Source organism: Pyxicephalus adspersus, chromosome 11, assembly GCF_032062135.1.
Source record: "Pyxicephalus adspersus chromosome 11, UCB_Pads_2.0, whole genome shotgun sequence".
NCBI classification, from domain to species: Eukaryota; Metazoa; Chordata; class Amphibia; order Anura; family Pyxicephalidae; genus Pyxicephalus; species Pyxicephalus adspersus.
In genome coordinates, this window is record NC_092868.1 from 25,138,510 (window position 1) to 25,156,244 (window position 17,735).

The following is a 17,735-nucleotide window of genomic DNA, read 5'->3' on the forward strand; positions in this document are numbered from 1 at the left end:
GATTTGTTCATTTTAAAACCTGTTACATAAGTTGTTTATTAATTGTCTTCTCCCATGAACTAATTAAGTTTGGTAATCCTAATGGCCGAGCGGAGATATTTATTTGTAAACATTCTCATAGTTGTCACCAAGTTGAAAGAAGAATATTCTAAAGCAGCACAGATGGAAATCTGTGGCCTTTCATTGCCATACTCTGTTTGAAATTGCTCATTACCTGACTCCTCCAGGCTTTAAAGGAAACCTTATTTTATCCCCCCTAGCGGTATTCCCGAGTCTGACTCAGGGTCACTGTTAAATGCAAAAAGCAGTAATCCCGGGTCAGACTCGGGGTACCTAAAAGCATAAAAAAAACCCACTTACCTTATTCCCTCGCTGTCCCCCAGCGTCCTGCTGGTCCCTGCAGGTCCCGGGGACACGTCTGCCTCCTCCGATCTCCAGCCGAGAAGTGCGGAGACGTCCTACAGGGTCGCCCGGTGACGTTGGTACATGCGTCGGTGTGGCCAGGACTTAGCGGCGGGAAATTCAAATAGTTTTGTATTGATACAAAACAAAATAGCTGTATCGAGTCCAATACAAATAAATATTTAAATAATATATATTATATATGCTGCTGTACAGTTATATTACATTATCCATTATTTTTTTTTTTTATCATTCATCATCAAGTTTATCATTAAATTTATTAACTATTAGAAATGTGTCGGTGAGTTATGCCTAAGAATTATAGGTCTACAATGTAAATTAAATTTCCATGCAAAAAATTATCACTTTTTGCATGGAAATTTGGCCAGAATCAGACCACTAGGGGGTATAAATAAATATGGAGTTGTCTGGCTGAAATTGCAGAGTCTCTTGCTTCTAATACTTGAATTGCTGATACAAAACAATATAGATCTCATGAATGGCGGGGATGAATTACTGCCATTGAAACACATGGAATGGAAAGATTCCCATTAAGGAAGGTTTGAGTTTTTTGTTTTTGTTTTGGTGTACCTTGTTTATGATGTATGTTGTTTTTACATTTTTATTAAAAAAAAATAACCCTGTAATTATTATAGTTGATTTCATTGCACTTCTATTACTAGCAGACCCATATGGCACACATATCTGGATGTACTCTGCACTGGCCTGGCATCTTCTTGATTCCACTGGAACTGTCACTCCCTTGCAAACAAATATATGTTACATTATCCCAGCACCTGGTCCATTATTGGCATCTGTAAAGTTCCAGGAATGGACCCAGATTGTACACTCTGATATTCATGCAGCAGTCAAAAAGTTTCTAAAATGCTAGCAAAAAAAAACGAATCCACACCCTTAAGGCACATATCATTTTGTACCAAATTTACCCCCATATAGCAGGAGCCAGTGTGACATTACCACAGAGCTGGATCAACTGCCAAACTTGTAAGCCCGAATCCTCCAATGTAATGGGAGGGGAGACTACTTTTAGTATGAGAGCCAATCCAGGCCTGTGTATACGGGTCAATCCACTTTCAATAGATAATACTGTTTAACAAATGGAATGAAACAGTCAGTAAAAGGCTTTAAAGCAAACCATTCCTGACCTGTAGCTGCTTTAACATAAGTTAGTCCTTCTTTACAAAGTAAATATATACAGTTAAGAGGTATTGTTTTAAATTGATTTTATTGCTTTTTTTTCAATTATGAAAATACTTTAATGTGCATGATCTGAGCACAGCTTCTTGGTAAGTAAACTTATTGGCTCACGTATATTCAATTGCCACAACTAAAGAGCAGGGACCCCCCCCCCCCCTTTGTTTACATCTAATATTCTGTGGAAATTGTTCTCCATATTTGCAGCCCTCATTACCAGGCACTTGTTTTTATGACAACTCTGGCCTAGCACAAACAATTTGTAGGTGTCGGGCTTACAAGTTAGGTGGATTTTCACATTGACTGCAATGGTTGTTGTTTCAGGTATATCAAGATATATGATGTTATTCCAGGTATTAAAAATCAGACCTTCTCTCAAACCGCTGTTTCCAGCATGAGACTTGCATTGGTTCTCAGGGCTTTTACTGGCTCCTTTCATCCTATCAAAGTATGTTTAATAGATAAACCGACTTGGAGAACAGTATTTTATAGTAGTAATCGCATAAGCCAGGTGAGTCTCAAAGCGTTGGTCCTTTTCAATCAGAGAACCTTATAGTGTGATTTCATTGGTTAGTTTATGTCCCTCTCCAGAGTTACTTCCAAAGGTCTCGTAGGTCTTCCATCTAAATTGGGAAGCAGTACTACCGGCAATGAATACATCACTCTCTGATAGGCAACAGGAAGAGGAGGACTTTATAAAGTTAGATATAGTACATCTTATCGCTACCTACTTACAGAGAACTAAAGCTGCGTACACACCTGCAATTTTTCTCGTTGGAAAGGATCTTTCACGATCCTTTCCAACGAGAAAAGACTGCACGATGCATGAACGATGCTGTACATACAGCACCGTTCATGCTCTATGGAGAGGGGAGGGGGAGAGCGACGGAGCGGCACCCTGCTGCGCGCTCTCCCCTTCCCTTTCATTAGGATCGGTCGTCGTCCATCGTCCATGGATCCGCCAGGACGGACGATGGACGACGACCGACTGTACACACGGCAGATTTTCGCCCGATAATTGGCCGATACCGATTATCGGGCGAGAAAAATTTGCCGTGTGTACGCAGCTTTAGGGTGTCAGGCCTGGTGACAACATGTTTGTATATCCCAGTTGTCCAGGCGGTATCAGTAAGAGTCATCGCCTTTTGCATCCTTTTGATGATTCAGTATGCTTATTCTCTGACTGGGTTGATAGTTTCTTGTGTTAAAAAAGGAATAGTTTGCGGACATCAATACATATTCCTGCCCCTGTACAGAGCATTGGTCAGACCACCAGTCAAGTTTTGGGCACCAGTTCACAAAAAGGACAATGTGGAATTGGAGGGAGTGCAGAGAAGGGCAACTAAATTAATAAAGGGAATGGAGGAGCTTAGCTGTGAAGAGAGATTAATTGAACTAAATCTCCCTTAGGAGACGTATAAGGGGTACGATCACCCTGTAAAAATATATAAATGGTTCATGTAGGGAACACTCTTACCAATTATTCACTTTAAGGTCATTACAAAGGACAAGAAAAGAAGTTTAAGCTTCAGATAAGGAAGGGATTCTTCACTGTAAGATCTGTGAAAATGTGGAATAGGCTCCCTCCAAGTTCTTTAGACTGCTTTAAGAAAAATCTGGATGCTTTTCTAGAAGCGCAGAATTTAACAGAGTATTACGTTTTAATGTACAGATAACAGAGACTTGATCCAGGGAACATCCTAATGCCTCATGTAATCAGGAAGAATTTACCCCCAGTTTGAGCAAAGTGTACCTTTTTTTTTGCTATTCTCAGAATCACCTATGTCTATAGCAGCGGTTGCCAACCGGTTGTACGCCCCACAGAGGAGTCGGGAGAAGGATCCCGCTTGGGGGACGCACTGGCCAGCGCTGCAGACCATGTCCCTATAGGCATCCCAGGCTCAGGGAAGTGGCCGGTTTGTGACATTGATGTCACTAAAGGGGAAATATTTTCCCCTTTGAGTAACACCCAGCTTCCCGCGCATGCGTGGTCCGTCGGTCTGAAAAGGTTGGCAACCACTGGTCTATAGGGTTTTTATCTGGGATATGTTTATTTCCCTAGTGGTTGAACTTGATGGACTTTTGTCTTTTTTCAACTTATGTAACAAGTTCAACCCAACCTCTACTGTGTGCAAGATGCTGATATCCCTAGCACCAGCATGTAAAATCTTATACTTTAATACACCAAGTAAATGTTCTGATAGGATTTCGTCTTTTTCTAAATTTCTTTTGTAGACAAAAGCTGTACTTTATATGTTGTGTGTGTTATTTAAATGAAGTAAAAGGCAAACTATTGCATTTTTTCCCCATTTTATTTGTTCAGATGCTTCACAACGTCTTCAACATTTAGAATTGTAGTGTAGTGACTTAAAATCTTCTTTTATGTAGTGGAAACTTATACATCTAAAACAAGCAAGTAATGGAAGTGTTCATCACATTTCATGATAAAACTGGGAAAGTGACAATTATCGAATCATCATAACTTAATGTATTTGTGTGAATGTTTAGCCATCAGAAAATATGATACAACATGATTGTCACATTTAAAGAAAAATAAAGTATATTCCACCATTCAAATTAAACAATGAACAGGGACCCAAAAAACTTGCATCTAAACCTCGCATTATTCTTCACAGTGTGTAAATTTGCTGTCTTTACTGGATTGTTCAAAAATCAAATCCAACCAGGTTATCGTTCTCAGTCTTGCTGTAACTAGGCAGATTGTTTTTTGTGCCTGTCTTTAGAGTAAAGCACCTTGGTAAATTAAATCTTTGGACAAATTTTATTAAACTATAGCTTAAAAAGAATAAAGCAGGCTGATATAAACATATTTTGCTTTCAGCTTATTGTTCTTGCATGTTAAGTGACAGATCTTAAACTGTAGTTACATCTGGGCAAGGCCCCTTTACAGTTACGTGATTTTAGAAGCTGGCATTGGCCATGCATATTCAAAGAACATGTCACTCTGTGTTCCACTGTCAATCTAGTACCTTTCAATTTAGTTCTTTTCTAATCAGCAGTTCAAGTGTTTCCTTTTTTTCAAGATTGAAAAGCCATTCACCTTTTTCCCTTCCAGTATTCTGTGGGCTTTTACCTTTGTGATCCATGAGCTCACACCCCCAACATTAATAAATGACAGTGAAAAAGAAAAGTGGTGAATTGTTACTGATAGAACCTTTAGGGTCAATGCAACAGCAGTCTTTTTTGGGATCTGTAAATGTTCATTGCATTAAGATAGCTCATTCATTAGGCATGGGCCACCGACACATCACTCTGGCTGAAAAAACTCCCCCGACTTTCTCTCTCTCTCTTTCTCTATACATAGAATATGCTTACATATTAAAGACCAGGAAAGCAGGCATTGAAATAATCAAATGCCTTTTTGTGGTTGGAGTAAAAAAAATCATAAAACAGAACCTGCATTATCTCTCATGAACATTAAAGTGGTATTGACTTCTATATCCTAATCATATTGAGTTTTTTCAAGTCATGTACAAAATAGTTGTAGACGGTTTCAATGTTTCCTGAGCTTCAGACAAGTCCCTTGATACTGATTTAAAAAAAAACAAAAATAATACTGTATGTAAAATAATACAGAGATTCACCCCCCTTGTCCCAAGGTCCCCATTGCCACAATTGGAATCCAATCTCTAAGGCATCAGCAATGTGCTGAGGCAGTAAAAGCTCAACTAAGAGCATACAGACAAAAGTCCATTAAAATTCATCGTGCCGTCGTGTTAAGTCTTCACCGTAGTTAGTTGCTTGACTGCCAACAAACATGTTCCAGTTGTCCAATATCTCCGTTTTGGTTAGTTTGTCATCCTGGGAAGGTAAGAAAAATAATTATTAAACTACACAATTAAACATCAGACATTGGTCTGGTTTGTGCTTCATAGACTTAAGGTAACCCTATCAATAAAAAGTCAAAATGCACAGAAGCAATGGCTGTAAGAAAAAATGACAGCCACAGGAATTTGACCCTTTAGGTGTTAGACACCCGGCGAGGAGAATTACAAGATGCAGCAGGGGTGCAGATATTGCTAAACACGAAGTGTGGAAAGTATTCTCATTAGGTGAAGGATTGCAATGCCATAATGGCCAAATACTACAGTAGAGATGATGTGCAGTGATGATGATAAAATTGGTGCATGATTAGTTCCTTTTAGGTAAAGGAGTCTTAACTCTCTGTTACCAGATCTGTATGTAATTGCTTACTACCTAACAATGGTTGTTTTTTTCACAGTACACTAAAGAAAAAAATTTAATAAAAAATAAGCACTGCCCCTTCAAACACATATGCTTGTGTGGAAGTTGTCATCATACACAAAAAACACAATAAGTGAGCACACAGCAACCATGCACCACAGAATACAAAACAGGTGCTGCATAGCTACAGATGCAATGATTTATATTGATATAATAATAATAATTTACTTTTTATTGTGAACAATGCAAAAACATAACCATTATTTTATTTTAGGATTATATTAGATGTACAGCTCCAGTCAACAAGTGGTGATCTAGGACAGCAGTCGCCAACCGGTGAGAAAATTTTGGGGGTCTGCGGCTCTGGCCGGTGCACCCCCGAGCGGGGTCAGGAGAAGGACCCCTCTGGGGGGACGCACTGGCCTGAGCAGAGGACCATGTCCCCATACAGGTCCTAGGCTCAGGGAGGTAGGCAGGCTGTGTCCTTGGACACAACACGCCCACTCTCCAATTGCAGGCTCAGATCTGTGATAGGACAGTGGGCGGGGTTATGTCATAATGAAATCATCCTAGGGGAGGTTTTATCCCCTTTGAGTGACAGCTCCCCACACATATGCGCTCGGGAGCCAGTGATTTTAGTGGTCCGCGGGACCAAAAAAGGTTGGCGACCACTGATCTAGGATCATTTTCAGACGTTAATCGAGTTGTTCCACTTTTAGGAATACATATTAAGGTAGGTCATTATTGCAGAAGGGGACAGGCAATATGGCTTCTGCAATAATCCCTCCTACCTGCCGCACTGCTCCAGGTTTCTGGCAAAAAGTTGAGCTGTACATGTGCAGTGTGAGCGTTGGTTGGCAGGATACTCATTATCCCTGGCTTCTTTTGCATGTGCTGGGAATAAATCAACTCCCATGCACCTGTGCAGGAGTCATCCCAGCCCGACCCAATCAAGATGGACAAAGCTTGCAAAGAGGCAGTGAAGAAAGAAGAAGATGGCGGCTCCCTACAAGCCAACAGGGACAGGTGGTTAATTTGGGTTTTAGCTCCTTCCAATAACAAAGGAAGCATGTCTTTGAGATTGGGGGAGTTGAAGCATGCGACCAGGAAGTTCAGGTGGACAAGCTGTGAGTTCAGGAGGTCTCTCAAAGTTTAGGTCTGTAGGACTGATAGCTAGAGACCCAGGAGGCTAAATCTGTGGTTTTATGTCATGCTGTAATGATGACTCTGATCCCCTATGAAGGAAAACCCTGGAATTTGTTTTTTGTTGTGAAAAAAAGTGGGCATAGTGCCTAAATCCTATAGGCTGACTTTTCATCATAGTGTAAATGACAATGTGTCAGGGGAAAAAAGAATGACTGTAAATAAACAGATTTCACAATTGGTGAAAACATTCACCGAAATTGCAGGACATTTGTAAAAACTGATAGTACAGGACAAAGGATTTGTAAGTGTGCTGTGAACAAAGTATGATAACAAGTTGGCAAATTTGTTTCATATCATTACATGCCTAGAAAAGCCACCAATCACCACTTAGCCAGTCCTACAAAAAAGGAAAATAAAAACCTCCTGCAGATAGCATGGTCTACTGCCATCTAAAAATGTGTGATAACATTCAAAAGCATTGGATGGCTTTAATAAAATCAGGCCCATTGCATTGTTAAGGTACTGATAACAGAGGATCACTATTACAAATAAGTAGCAGTGAATGTCAATAGGAAGTCAGGCAGCAATGGCATTTGATATATTACTTTTACAACAGATTATCAGAAAATACATGAATTGGTAGTTATATTGCAGCAAAAGCTGTTTTTTTTCCTTAATATGTTATGCATTTTTATCTTTTTCTATAACTTGATTTTTAATCTTTCAGTATTTAACTTACCTTGTCTTTATCAGATTCATAAATGAGATGTTTGGCCTCCAACTCAGCATGATCATATTCATGTGGATGGATCCAATGGCTGATCTCCTGTCGGTCCAATTTTCCATCCTTATTTAAGTCACGATGCTCTTTGAACTGCTCACGTTCAGTCTTAATCCATTCTGGTTCAGGTTCATCGGTTTCAGGAGTGTACATGTCAGCTGGGGAGATACAATAAATTACCATAAGAGGATGTTGTGAAGTACAGGTTTTTACCTTCAAATATTAGGGGTTAAGTAAATACATTTAAAGTGGAACTAGACCATCAAAAACCAAAAATTGCAAGCAGACAGGTGCTTTTTTGCAAAAGAGAATGGAAATGGTCCTTCTGCATTAAAATAAGTTTACCTGTCTGATTTCAGTTCTTTATTTAAACTCACCTGTCCACACTCCATCGTTGGCGCCATCATTTTCTTCCACTCTTTTTTGGAAGTCAGAACTTTTTCAGGCATTTTTGGCACATCTTGGCATCTTCTGCTGAGCTGTGCATACTATGTTTTATTGCAGAATCCTTCTTCCTCACAATTCTTGTATGCAAAACTATAGTTCCACTTAAAAGGTATTTTTAGAAACCCTGTGTAGCTAGTCCATCAATTAGCATCATGCAAGCTAAGGTCCCAACTTACCTATGTATTCATTAACATCTACTAACATATCTCCATTTTTATCTATGTCCTCAATGGTCTCCTGCAAAAACAGAAAATACAGAACATTAGGGAAGTTAAAGATGTCAAACAGATGTGTTAGAATATATCTATTCTTATACTCCTCTATTCAATATCTTCAATTTAGCAAACTCAAAAAAAGCTTTCACACTCTGAGATTCATTATGGCCGTCAGGTTTGCTAAAACACAACATTTTAGTTTCATAATAAAAAGTGGTTTCGCTTCAAGTTCTCAATGGAAATACAATTCTGAATAGTGGATTGGTGTGTGTTCCTGCCAACTGGTTTATTCAATTCTTTTCATACAGAAGCAAAAGCTAATGTTAATTGTACACTATTGCCAGATGACAGTTGTATTGTACGTACAATCGTACTGAAGGGCTATTATTGAAATGAATGTACTGAAAGTGTATTCCAACCTATGAAGAAGTTTAAAGCTACGTACACACGTCCAATGGTTCTCGCCTGATAATTAGCTCAGGGCCGATATCGGACGAGAATCTTCTCCAAAGAGCAGAATGGTGCTGTATGTACAGAACTCGTTCATGCATCGTGCAGTGCTTAGTCGTTGGAAAGGATCGTGAAAGATCCTTTCCATTGACTATAATTGCACGTGTGTATGCAGCTTAGGAGCACAAATGTTAAGCTTTTTTCTTTGGGGAACCCCATACAAGTGAACAAGCTCTATCTACAAGATACTCACTGTGACCACAATGTCTCTCATATAGTCAAACTCTTCTGGGTGCAGGAATGCAGTGAATTCCTCCCGTGTGGCAATCAAATCGCCATCTTTGTCTGCTTGCTTAAATCTGCGTTCATCCCGTTTCATCATCTTTCTATATCTTTCCTTGTCAGGAACATCATAAAATGCTTCTTCATCTGAACAAAAAAAAAACTGTTAGTCAGAGGCAAAACACACTAAAGTGCTGTTAAGCAAATTTAAATTCAGAACATTCTGATCTGTAGTAAAATATAATCAATTTTGGCATATTTTATTTAAATCTATTTAAATAAATTAAAAAATACTAGTAAATAAATAACAAATGTCCTTTAGGTTTTACAGACAGGCTGCATTAGAGTAATAAAGAAAGAATAAATTTGACTTACTGCAATGTTTATAACGTGATTACACTACAATTTTCATTTAGAGCAGAACAATGTTAAAATAGTAACTGAAATGGATACATTGGATCTAAGTTACCTGTCAAACAATTTGTCACCTGTCCTAAGTTAAGTGGCCACATTTCATGGATAACAGATATGTTGCCAAGAACCAAGCCAGTACTTGAAATAACTTCTTTCCTTCCTGCTCTTTATCCCTGACATCAATTGACTGGGCACAAACATACAACGTCCTGCCCCTTGCCAGCCAGTTGTAGGAGCTTTTTTTTGGTGGAAGAAGTGGTCCCTCTGCCAAGATCTGATTATTATTATGATTATTAAATAGTATTTATATATCGCCAACATAATACGTTGCACTGTAAAAATAATAGGGATATACCCCCTATTGAGTCAGAGCCAAAGCAATTTAATCACCAGGAAGCATGAGCTCTGGAGATTAGAGAACTATAGCTCTTACTTAAGAGGAAGTGTGTTGGACAGCTACAGAAAGGGTAATTCTTTACACAACACTGGCAATAGATGGGATAAAATTTTTCACAACTTTTGTTTTGATGCATTAAAAATCTACTGATTTGGTGCGATTGCTCAATTGGGTTTAAGCACACCTATTTATCTGCTGTACATGGGCAAAGCACACCTTTGCTTTAAGCTGCCTGTCACTCTGTGCTATGTGTGTCTTGAATTCAGCTCCAGTGTTTCTGTAGTGACAAACTCAACCTCCACCTCATAATAGACCGATAAGAGAATGAAAGCATAAGCCTGAAATAAGACCAACTGCACCCAAAGAGCCAAGGAAGATAATGTGCAGACATCGTGGATGAACTTTAGGTTTAGGTAAAAAACCCAACCAAGTCAGTAGGTATAGCTGCTGGAGACAATACAAGTGTCATACTGAACAAAGAACAGCCATAGCAGCTAGTTCTTTGTCTATGTTAATACTTCTGCCAGTTATTCACTAAAAAAAAGAAATGACTATTAGAACAATATACATGTACAATATGTACTGTAATACCTTAAAAGGTAAAATATTACCTTTTTTTATTACCTTCATAGAAACCATTTAGGTCTCAATGAACTAAATGGATAATGGTCAAACCAACAACATGTGGGTAAAAAAGTTAGGGAACATGATATAATGCATTTTTTTGAAGCATAGAAACATTATGAACATCATTTTAATACTGCAGGCAACTTTCATAGCTAAATAGGACAGCCAAGCAGGTTGTGACAGCACTAGCTCCAGGCCATTCATCCAGAAGTAGATAAGCTCAGCATAAGTCATGCAAATTAGTCTTCCCAATCATGGCTGCTTCCTAGCACCATCAACAAGCGAGGGCAGTTTTAAAGAAAGGATTGCACAGGCATTGCTATCATTCCCTTACCTGCAGAATACCCATAGGTGGTAGACTTGTATTCTTCCCATGTAATCTTATCATCCTTATTTTTGTCATAGTCTTTCCAGTGCTTGTTAACATTCTCATAGATATAACGATTCTGGGTATGCTTGATCCAATCCTTCAGCTCCTCACTGGTAATAAAACCATTTTTGTCTCTGTCTATTTTATCAACTATCTTTCTGCAGAAGAAAGGAAAGTCACATTAAAAGAAATAGAAAAGAAGTCTTACCTATCAGATGAGAGTAGGTGTGATTGTAATACTCTTCCCATGACACAGAGCCATCACGGTTTTTATCAATTATTGCCATTTGCTTATTTACATCTTCTGAGACAAAGCGCCCATGTACAAACTTCATCCATGTCAGAAGTTCCTCCGCTGTGACATAGGTATCGTTATTGCTATCAATCTTATTAACCAATTTTCTGCAATGAACCAAAACTGCATTGATTACATTGGGACATTATTCATAAAGACTCTGTACTAATAAAAAAATACATTATCAGCTTTCCCGAACCTCCATGTGACACTCCTAGATGTCTCCCAGAATTCAGTAGGAGTAGTAGAGAAAGGTTCAACCCCCTAGTCCAATATGACCTCCTTTTCTTTGCACAGTGCTTCCACGTTGCAAAAAAGGAACATACAAGACAGAAATATGACAAATGACCTCATCAATGTGTTTCATTCCTTTATTGTCCAACCATAATTGTTGTACCTGGAATCCAGCTTTAAGCAGTTGCCTACATAACAATTTATGTTTACCAGCAATCATGTTAGTGTAAACTATAATGCACATTATTTATAGAAAAAAGCTTTCATTTCATGGAATGTATTCCATTGTGGAGGCTCTCTCGAAGGCAAATTCATAGATTCTTTATCTTGTGACTAATAATGAATGTGGTCAGCATCCCTGCTAAACAGCTCAGGGGATAAAGTCCATTACACAATGCATAAAATAACACAACTATTACCAATGAAAAGCCAAGATCAAATAGTTATAACAGGCAAGTAATCACTTTTTTTTTCAATAACTATAGAAGTCACCTAACTTTTGTACATGTTATATAACCCCTAAATGATTATTCCTGCTTAAACTGAACGCACAGGCACCTGAATTTAACATTAATTTATGTCATGTTCATGTGTGTGATTTATGGAAGTAGACCGTCACATTTTCATCAGTTTGGGCAACTCAAGCCCAACATGTCCAAAACGAATTAATTAGTCTCTGCTGGACACAATAAAATCCATAATACAGTTAAATAAAGGGAACACTAAAATATTTTGAATGAATATTCCTTATGGGCTTGGCTGTATCTTAGCTCTCTGCTAATATCCTTACAAGGACATCAGCTAAAAAAGGACTTGCTCACAACTCTGCAGCTAAACTGTATACTAAGCATTTGCCTCTGCCTTGTAAAAAAAGAAAAAGTAAATAAATTCAAGAGGTGCCAATATTTTATAAGAAACTGTATCAAAACGGTTCAGGCTCATTAAGGCACAAATGGCCACAAATTAGACTTGCTATCCAATGCTAAGCATAAACTATGCCTCCTTGTTAATTTTAAATTGACATACATAGATTTGATTATTGGTATTCAATGTAGCATTGTTAGATAATTGACCTTACTTATGATCAAGGATTTCACTAATATGTCCATGAAAGTATTGACGGTAACACAGGTAAGTAAGTAAGTAAATTAATTTCTGGAAAGAAAAAAGAACAATGAACAAACAATGTTCTGCCTGAATATAAATCAAAATGCCCCGTTGTCATTGATGCAGCCTTTTCAGTTACATTGCATAGTGTTGGCTTGCTTTAGCTAAATCTGACCCAAGATGTCACACCTCGGTTGATCTTTGACCCCTGTAAATCTATATTAGATTGTTCCATCATGTTCCACAATATGTTGTACAACAGTTGCCATTACAGTTCAGTGACTGTTAAAAGAATGAAAAAGATTCGTAATAATCGGAATTAAAGCATCTGTCTGTAAAAATGACCCCTGACATTTTCAAAGGCAAATGGGGATAAATAGGGGAATTCATCAGGAGCAGAATAAAAATGGAAACAATATTGAAAAAAAAAGTTGTATATTGCAATAATGACTGAAAACATTTAAAAAAGCTAACTATACATGCTTAGACTTGACTGTGTCAGTTGTGTATCTGAGAAGTCATACATTGTCCAAACTTGTTTTATTGTTCTCATGCTTAAACAGCAAGCTTAGCAGTTTTGTCTTTGCTACAGTTAGACCTTGTGACAATATTGTAAGGTATCTCAGGGAGCCCCCAGAACTCGTGCGCAGGTAATGCCACCCTACTATTGGACTGCTTTATGTATTTAATTTTATGGACAATGCAAAGGTAGGGAGGAACATCCAATGATATTAGTAGAGGTGAGCAGGAGCGAATTTACTGTTCAACAACCACTTCAGTGTGATCAATATGATCAACTCTGGCACTTTCTGTTGTTGGTGACAGAACACAAGTTTTTGATTTATACTATTAACAGAATATATTAGAAAACAAAATTGTTCATTGACTGTATGCAAAGTGATTGTGATCACTGGAAATCTAATAATATGACATTGAAAGAAATGAAAGCTATTTCTGCAAAAGCAGAACAGGGATTGTTTCCTATTAAGCACTTCCTATTCATCCCCCTCCTTCCCTTCTAGGATAAAAAAGTGGATAGTGCCACGTTAACAGTCTGGAATGTTCCTTGACTCCCCCCATGCTCTGTACAGGGTGGGCAATCTACATTGTACCTCCTCTGTGAAGGCAGGCTTAATCACACATCCAACATTGTGCTGCCATCACATCCTGAGACCACACCAACAATCTAAAAGTTATGTGACACCCTTGCTCACATCCAGAAGACTTGCTGCATCTGCTAGCAACTAGTTCATTTTTTAATGACTTAATCAGATCAATCCTTAGCTTATCTCTAAATTGTACATGTAATTAATGAGAAAATAGGAGTGCATTCTATTTTCTTTAAGATGCAATTCAATTCCATTAGTTGATCAGTCATGTTTTGCACAATTATACCATGTAAAATTAGCAATTTTAAATGAATAAAAATGTGCCACATTCTCTAATAATACTGGCCTAACTTTTTTAATTAGTAAACTAATCTGGAAATGGGGCAGATGCGATTGATTCTGTGTATTCCTCTAGATTGTGGCATATTTATAAAAAGATTAAGAACTAGTCAATCATAGATGATCATTTCTCATTATGGGCGTTACCATACCTTGTCATGCAATGTGTCAAAGTGTGGGATTGGGCATCCTGGTAAGGCTACATTCAGATTTGTATCAGGAATATCAGTTCTCCTGCAGCTCCTGGTGGCAGGCAAGGTGCCGGATGCTTGGCGTGCTGGTTGCACATTATACAACTGTCAGCAGTACTGAACCACTCACTGCCATCACCACGTGTACTCTATGGGCTACTACACGTAGCGTCTCACCTAAGGAAGTGGGTCAGGAACTTGGGGAAGCAGTGGCACTGCCACACGTACTTTGCACTTGTCCTTCTTTAGTTAGAGTTTCCAGCAAGTGCAATAGTGACATTCCTGAGCCTGGCAGTCAGAGACAGCAATGTCCTGGATTCTAGAATGCAGATATGATGCTGTAAGCACTGGAGTGCCTAGGCTACCTTACACACCAGGTAGTGCACTACTATTTTTAAGATTCCACACTAAAGGGTAGAATTTTCAGATTAATCAGGTACCATACTTATTTTTAAACGTTGCTTTTAACATTGTAAATCTTTAGGTTTTATGTTCTGCATCCCTTTAGGAATGACAAAGCAAGGATACTGGTTAGCATACCATATCAAAGATTTAAAGATAGACATCACCTAGCAAAACGTACTGGGAATCTGGTTCTACCTCTGGAATGTATTAGGAGCCCTCATACTCTTTGTATGAGATGTACTCAACAAGGATAGGAGCAAATACCCTCAGCAAATCATAGTAACTGCTCAATGATCTGACCTCTGGAAACTGAATTCTCATTTGTTGCCTAAATCTGCCCCATTAAAGCTTTCTCAATTCCTTCCCTGAACATGCACATGTCAGCTATATGCGTGCAGTGTGGGGGATGAACCCCAGTCCATCTACGCCTGATGATAAGATCCTACAGAAATCTGTACAGTTTGCTCCCACATCTAATAGACAAATGGCTAAAATACATATAGAAGTGGGTTAAAATATAACAGCTTGTTTACTGTGAAAGCAATTTATACTGTGTTAATGACAGCAAATGTGTTGGGACAAATCTTAGTAAAGACTAGAATGAACAATGAAGTGCTAACTAACCATATTGCCAGACTAGCCTAGAAAGAGTGAAAATCCAACACTACAAAAACGATAGATAACCATTTCTAGGTTCCAGTTCACAAATCACCAGCTAGGAATAGACTAGCCCAGAAGGGGTAGAAATTCCATTACACAAAAATGAATGAGAACCATGACTGCCTTGTGAAATCAGTATGTTTGCTGATGTACAAGTTCATACTTGCTCAAACTAATTACACACACGTATTTTAACAATATTTGTCACTGGAAATGCCTCTATTTAAAAATGAATTATTGTACTATAAAATCGCTATTTGTTGCATGATGATTTGAGATATCTGTCAAAGCCCTGAAATTGTGAGATTGCATGTAATGATGCTGGCTGCATGATGAAATTTAGGGGCGTGTTCATGACACCCATGCAGCTAAGGAAGGGGCTGGACAGAGCTGGACGTCATGCAGCCTGGAAGCTCCTCAATGACCATAGGCTGCAACAGAAATGTACACACACTCTGTATGCAGCACTAGTTCTGCTGACAAACACTGGCTTTTACATTTGAATGCAGCGGTGCTCAAATGCTAATGTTGAGGCTTTCTTTGACCTACAGAACCTCTAAAGGTGTCGTGAGCCCTGTCAGGTTCATGTTAAATGGGATCAATTTAACATCGCAATGGCAATTCTTTCTCCTCCCAGTGTGTTGTGTCTTACCAGCAAAACAAAAAATTGTACAGGTCCCAAGTGTGTAAAGTGTTAAATGTCATTTCTTACCCCAGTCTCTCTTTGCTCTCCTCTGGGGTCAGCTGGTCAAAGGTCTTTGCTTCCTCCTTACCCAGGAAGGCTTCATGGTCATATTGAAAGTCCTTGCTGTCATCGTGCCTGTGGTCACTCAGGTCCTTACTGTGATGGATGCGATCTTTCTTCTCCTGGGTTGGCACACAAGTCACCAAGCAGGAACAGAAAGTCACAGCTAGCAATAAGCTGAGAGTCTTCATCCTTCCACACCTAGAACAATCACAAATTATTCATTAGACGCTGGCACCACTGGACCCCAAACCAACCAAAGACCCCTTTCAGGTCCGATCAGAGTGATAACTTGCAGAACGTTTTACATCTGAAGAAGTCTCAGTGTACAGAGGGAACTACAAGTCCCAGCATATTGCCACTTGTTTTAGAGCTTGTCCAAGCCAGCTAACAGTCATCTTATATGGCCAAGCAAAAATGAAAATATTATTGAGCAGAATGATATAAATAATAAAGGAGGAGTATTACCTACTGCCAGATCATGATCTCAGCTGATAACATCAATTCATTTTAGGGACTAAGGGTCTGATCTCCCAGATATTGCTATTGTTTGAAGATGAGAATGACACCATGGGTGAATGATAAGTGACACGGTCAGTGTATGCATTCACCCCTTTCACTGGAAGATTATTATTATTCATAAATAGGATTTATATAGCGTCAACATATCACCTAGCGCTGTACAATAAATAGGGGTTGCAAATGAAGGAGGAATACAGGAGGAGAGGACCCTGCCCCAAAGAGCTTACAATCTAGGAGGTGGGGGAAGTATCACAATAGGAGGGATAAAACTGAATCTTTATAACCCTCACCCACTTTTGGATAAAATGGCTAAGATTTCCTCTGCTCCTGTAAGATATATTAAGTTGTATGGCTTTGATCTAAGGTCTATGGTTTAATAATCAAATGCTAACCAGAAATGTATTTTTCAGCAATTCTGCAAGCATGCAAGAATATTAAAAGAAATTTATTTTAAAAGCAAAATGACCAATGTCTAGCTAGTAAAAGTTACAAAACTCAATGACTAGCACAATAGTAAACGACTGATATTAGTAGCACTTACAACTATGAAGAAGTTTTGTAACTTTTAGCCATTTGGAACTGTGTTGCCAAAGCCCCACAACAGCATCTTTGTTGATATTTGCCTTTAAGGATCAAATTTGTAAACTAGCAAGACCCTTACTAGTCAAATACACAAAACACTCTGCCACGCATTGACTGCGATCCCCATCACTTACCCACACACGAAACTCCAACTTTCCAACTCAGAATTAACGTTCTGTATGTAGCGCACTGCCCCTTTAAATTGTTGGGCTCGTTTGGGCGTGAACAAGGCGTGCCATTACTAATTAGAATACTGCCCGCCTCTGATGGGCGTGTTTACAGAAGGTTCTGGACGGAGAATTGAGCGCTGATTGGCCACCGTTCGCCACGTTGACACGAGCACGTGTATAGGTGGCTGGGTGTAGACGTGCTGGGTGCGAGATCGCGCAGAGATGAGGCTGGTGGGGGTGTTGCTAGGCAACCTGGCAGAGTCAGATGTCAGGATGATGGGGAACAGCTCTGTGTGGATGAGGGCTGTATAAAGTTTCACTTCCAGATTCAGAGCTACAGGGCAGATGTTGATTGGAGGATGAGTGTGTGGAATCCAGCTGCCTCTGATTTCAGGGGATGGCACAGTACAATGACTAGTATTAG

The 17,735-nt window shown here is 38.9% G+C and overlaps 1 protein-coding gene across 2 annotated transcripts; it reads right to left on the reverse strand.

The window, feature by feature from the left end:
• Positions 1-3,910: 3,910 nt before the first annotated feature.
• RCN3 (reticulocalbin 3) lies at positions 3,911-17,367 on the reverse strand. 2 transcript variants are annotated; one of them, XM_072426970.1, is made up of 7 exons: positions 17,276-17,367; positions 16,005-16,238; positions 10,917-11,110; positions 9,116-9,291; positions 8,374-8,434; positions 7,709-7,908; positions 3,911-5,439 (listed from the first exon to the last, which is right to left on the reverse strand). In XM_072426970.1, the coding sequence occupies exons 2-7, from the start codon at positions 16,226-16,228 to the stop codon at positions 5,332-5,334; spliced, it is 963 nt and encodes a 320-aa protein (XP_072283071.1). In that variant the 5' UTR covers positions 16,229-16,238; positions 17,276-17,367; the 3' UTR covers positions 3,911-5,331. The 2 variants fall into 2 exon arrangements, with proteins under 2 accessions (XP_072283071.1, XP_072283072.1); XM_072426971.1 differs by lacking the exon at positions 10,917-11,110 and adding an exon at positions 11,161-11,354.
• Between the last annotated feature and the right edge of the window lie 368 nt (positions 17,368-17,735).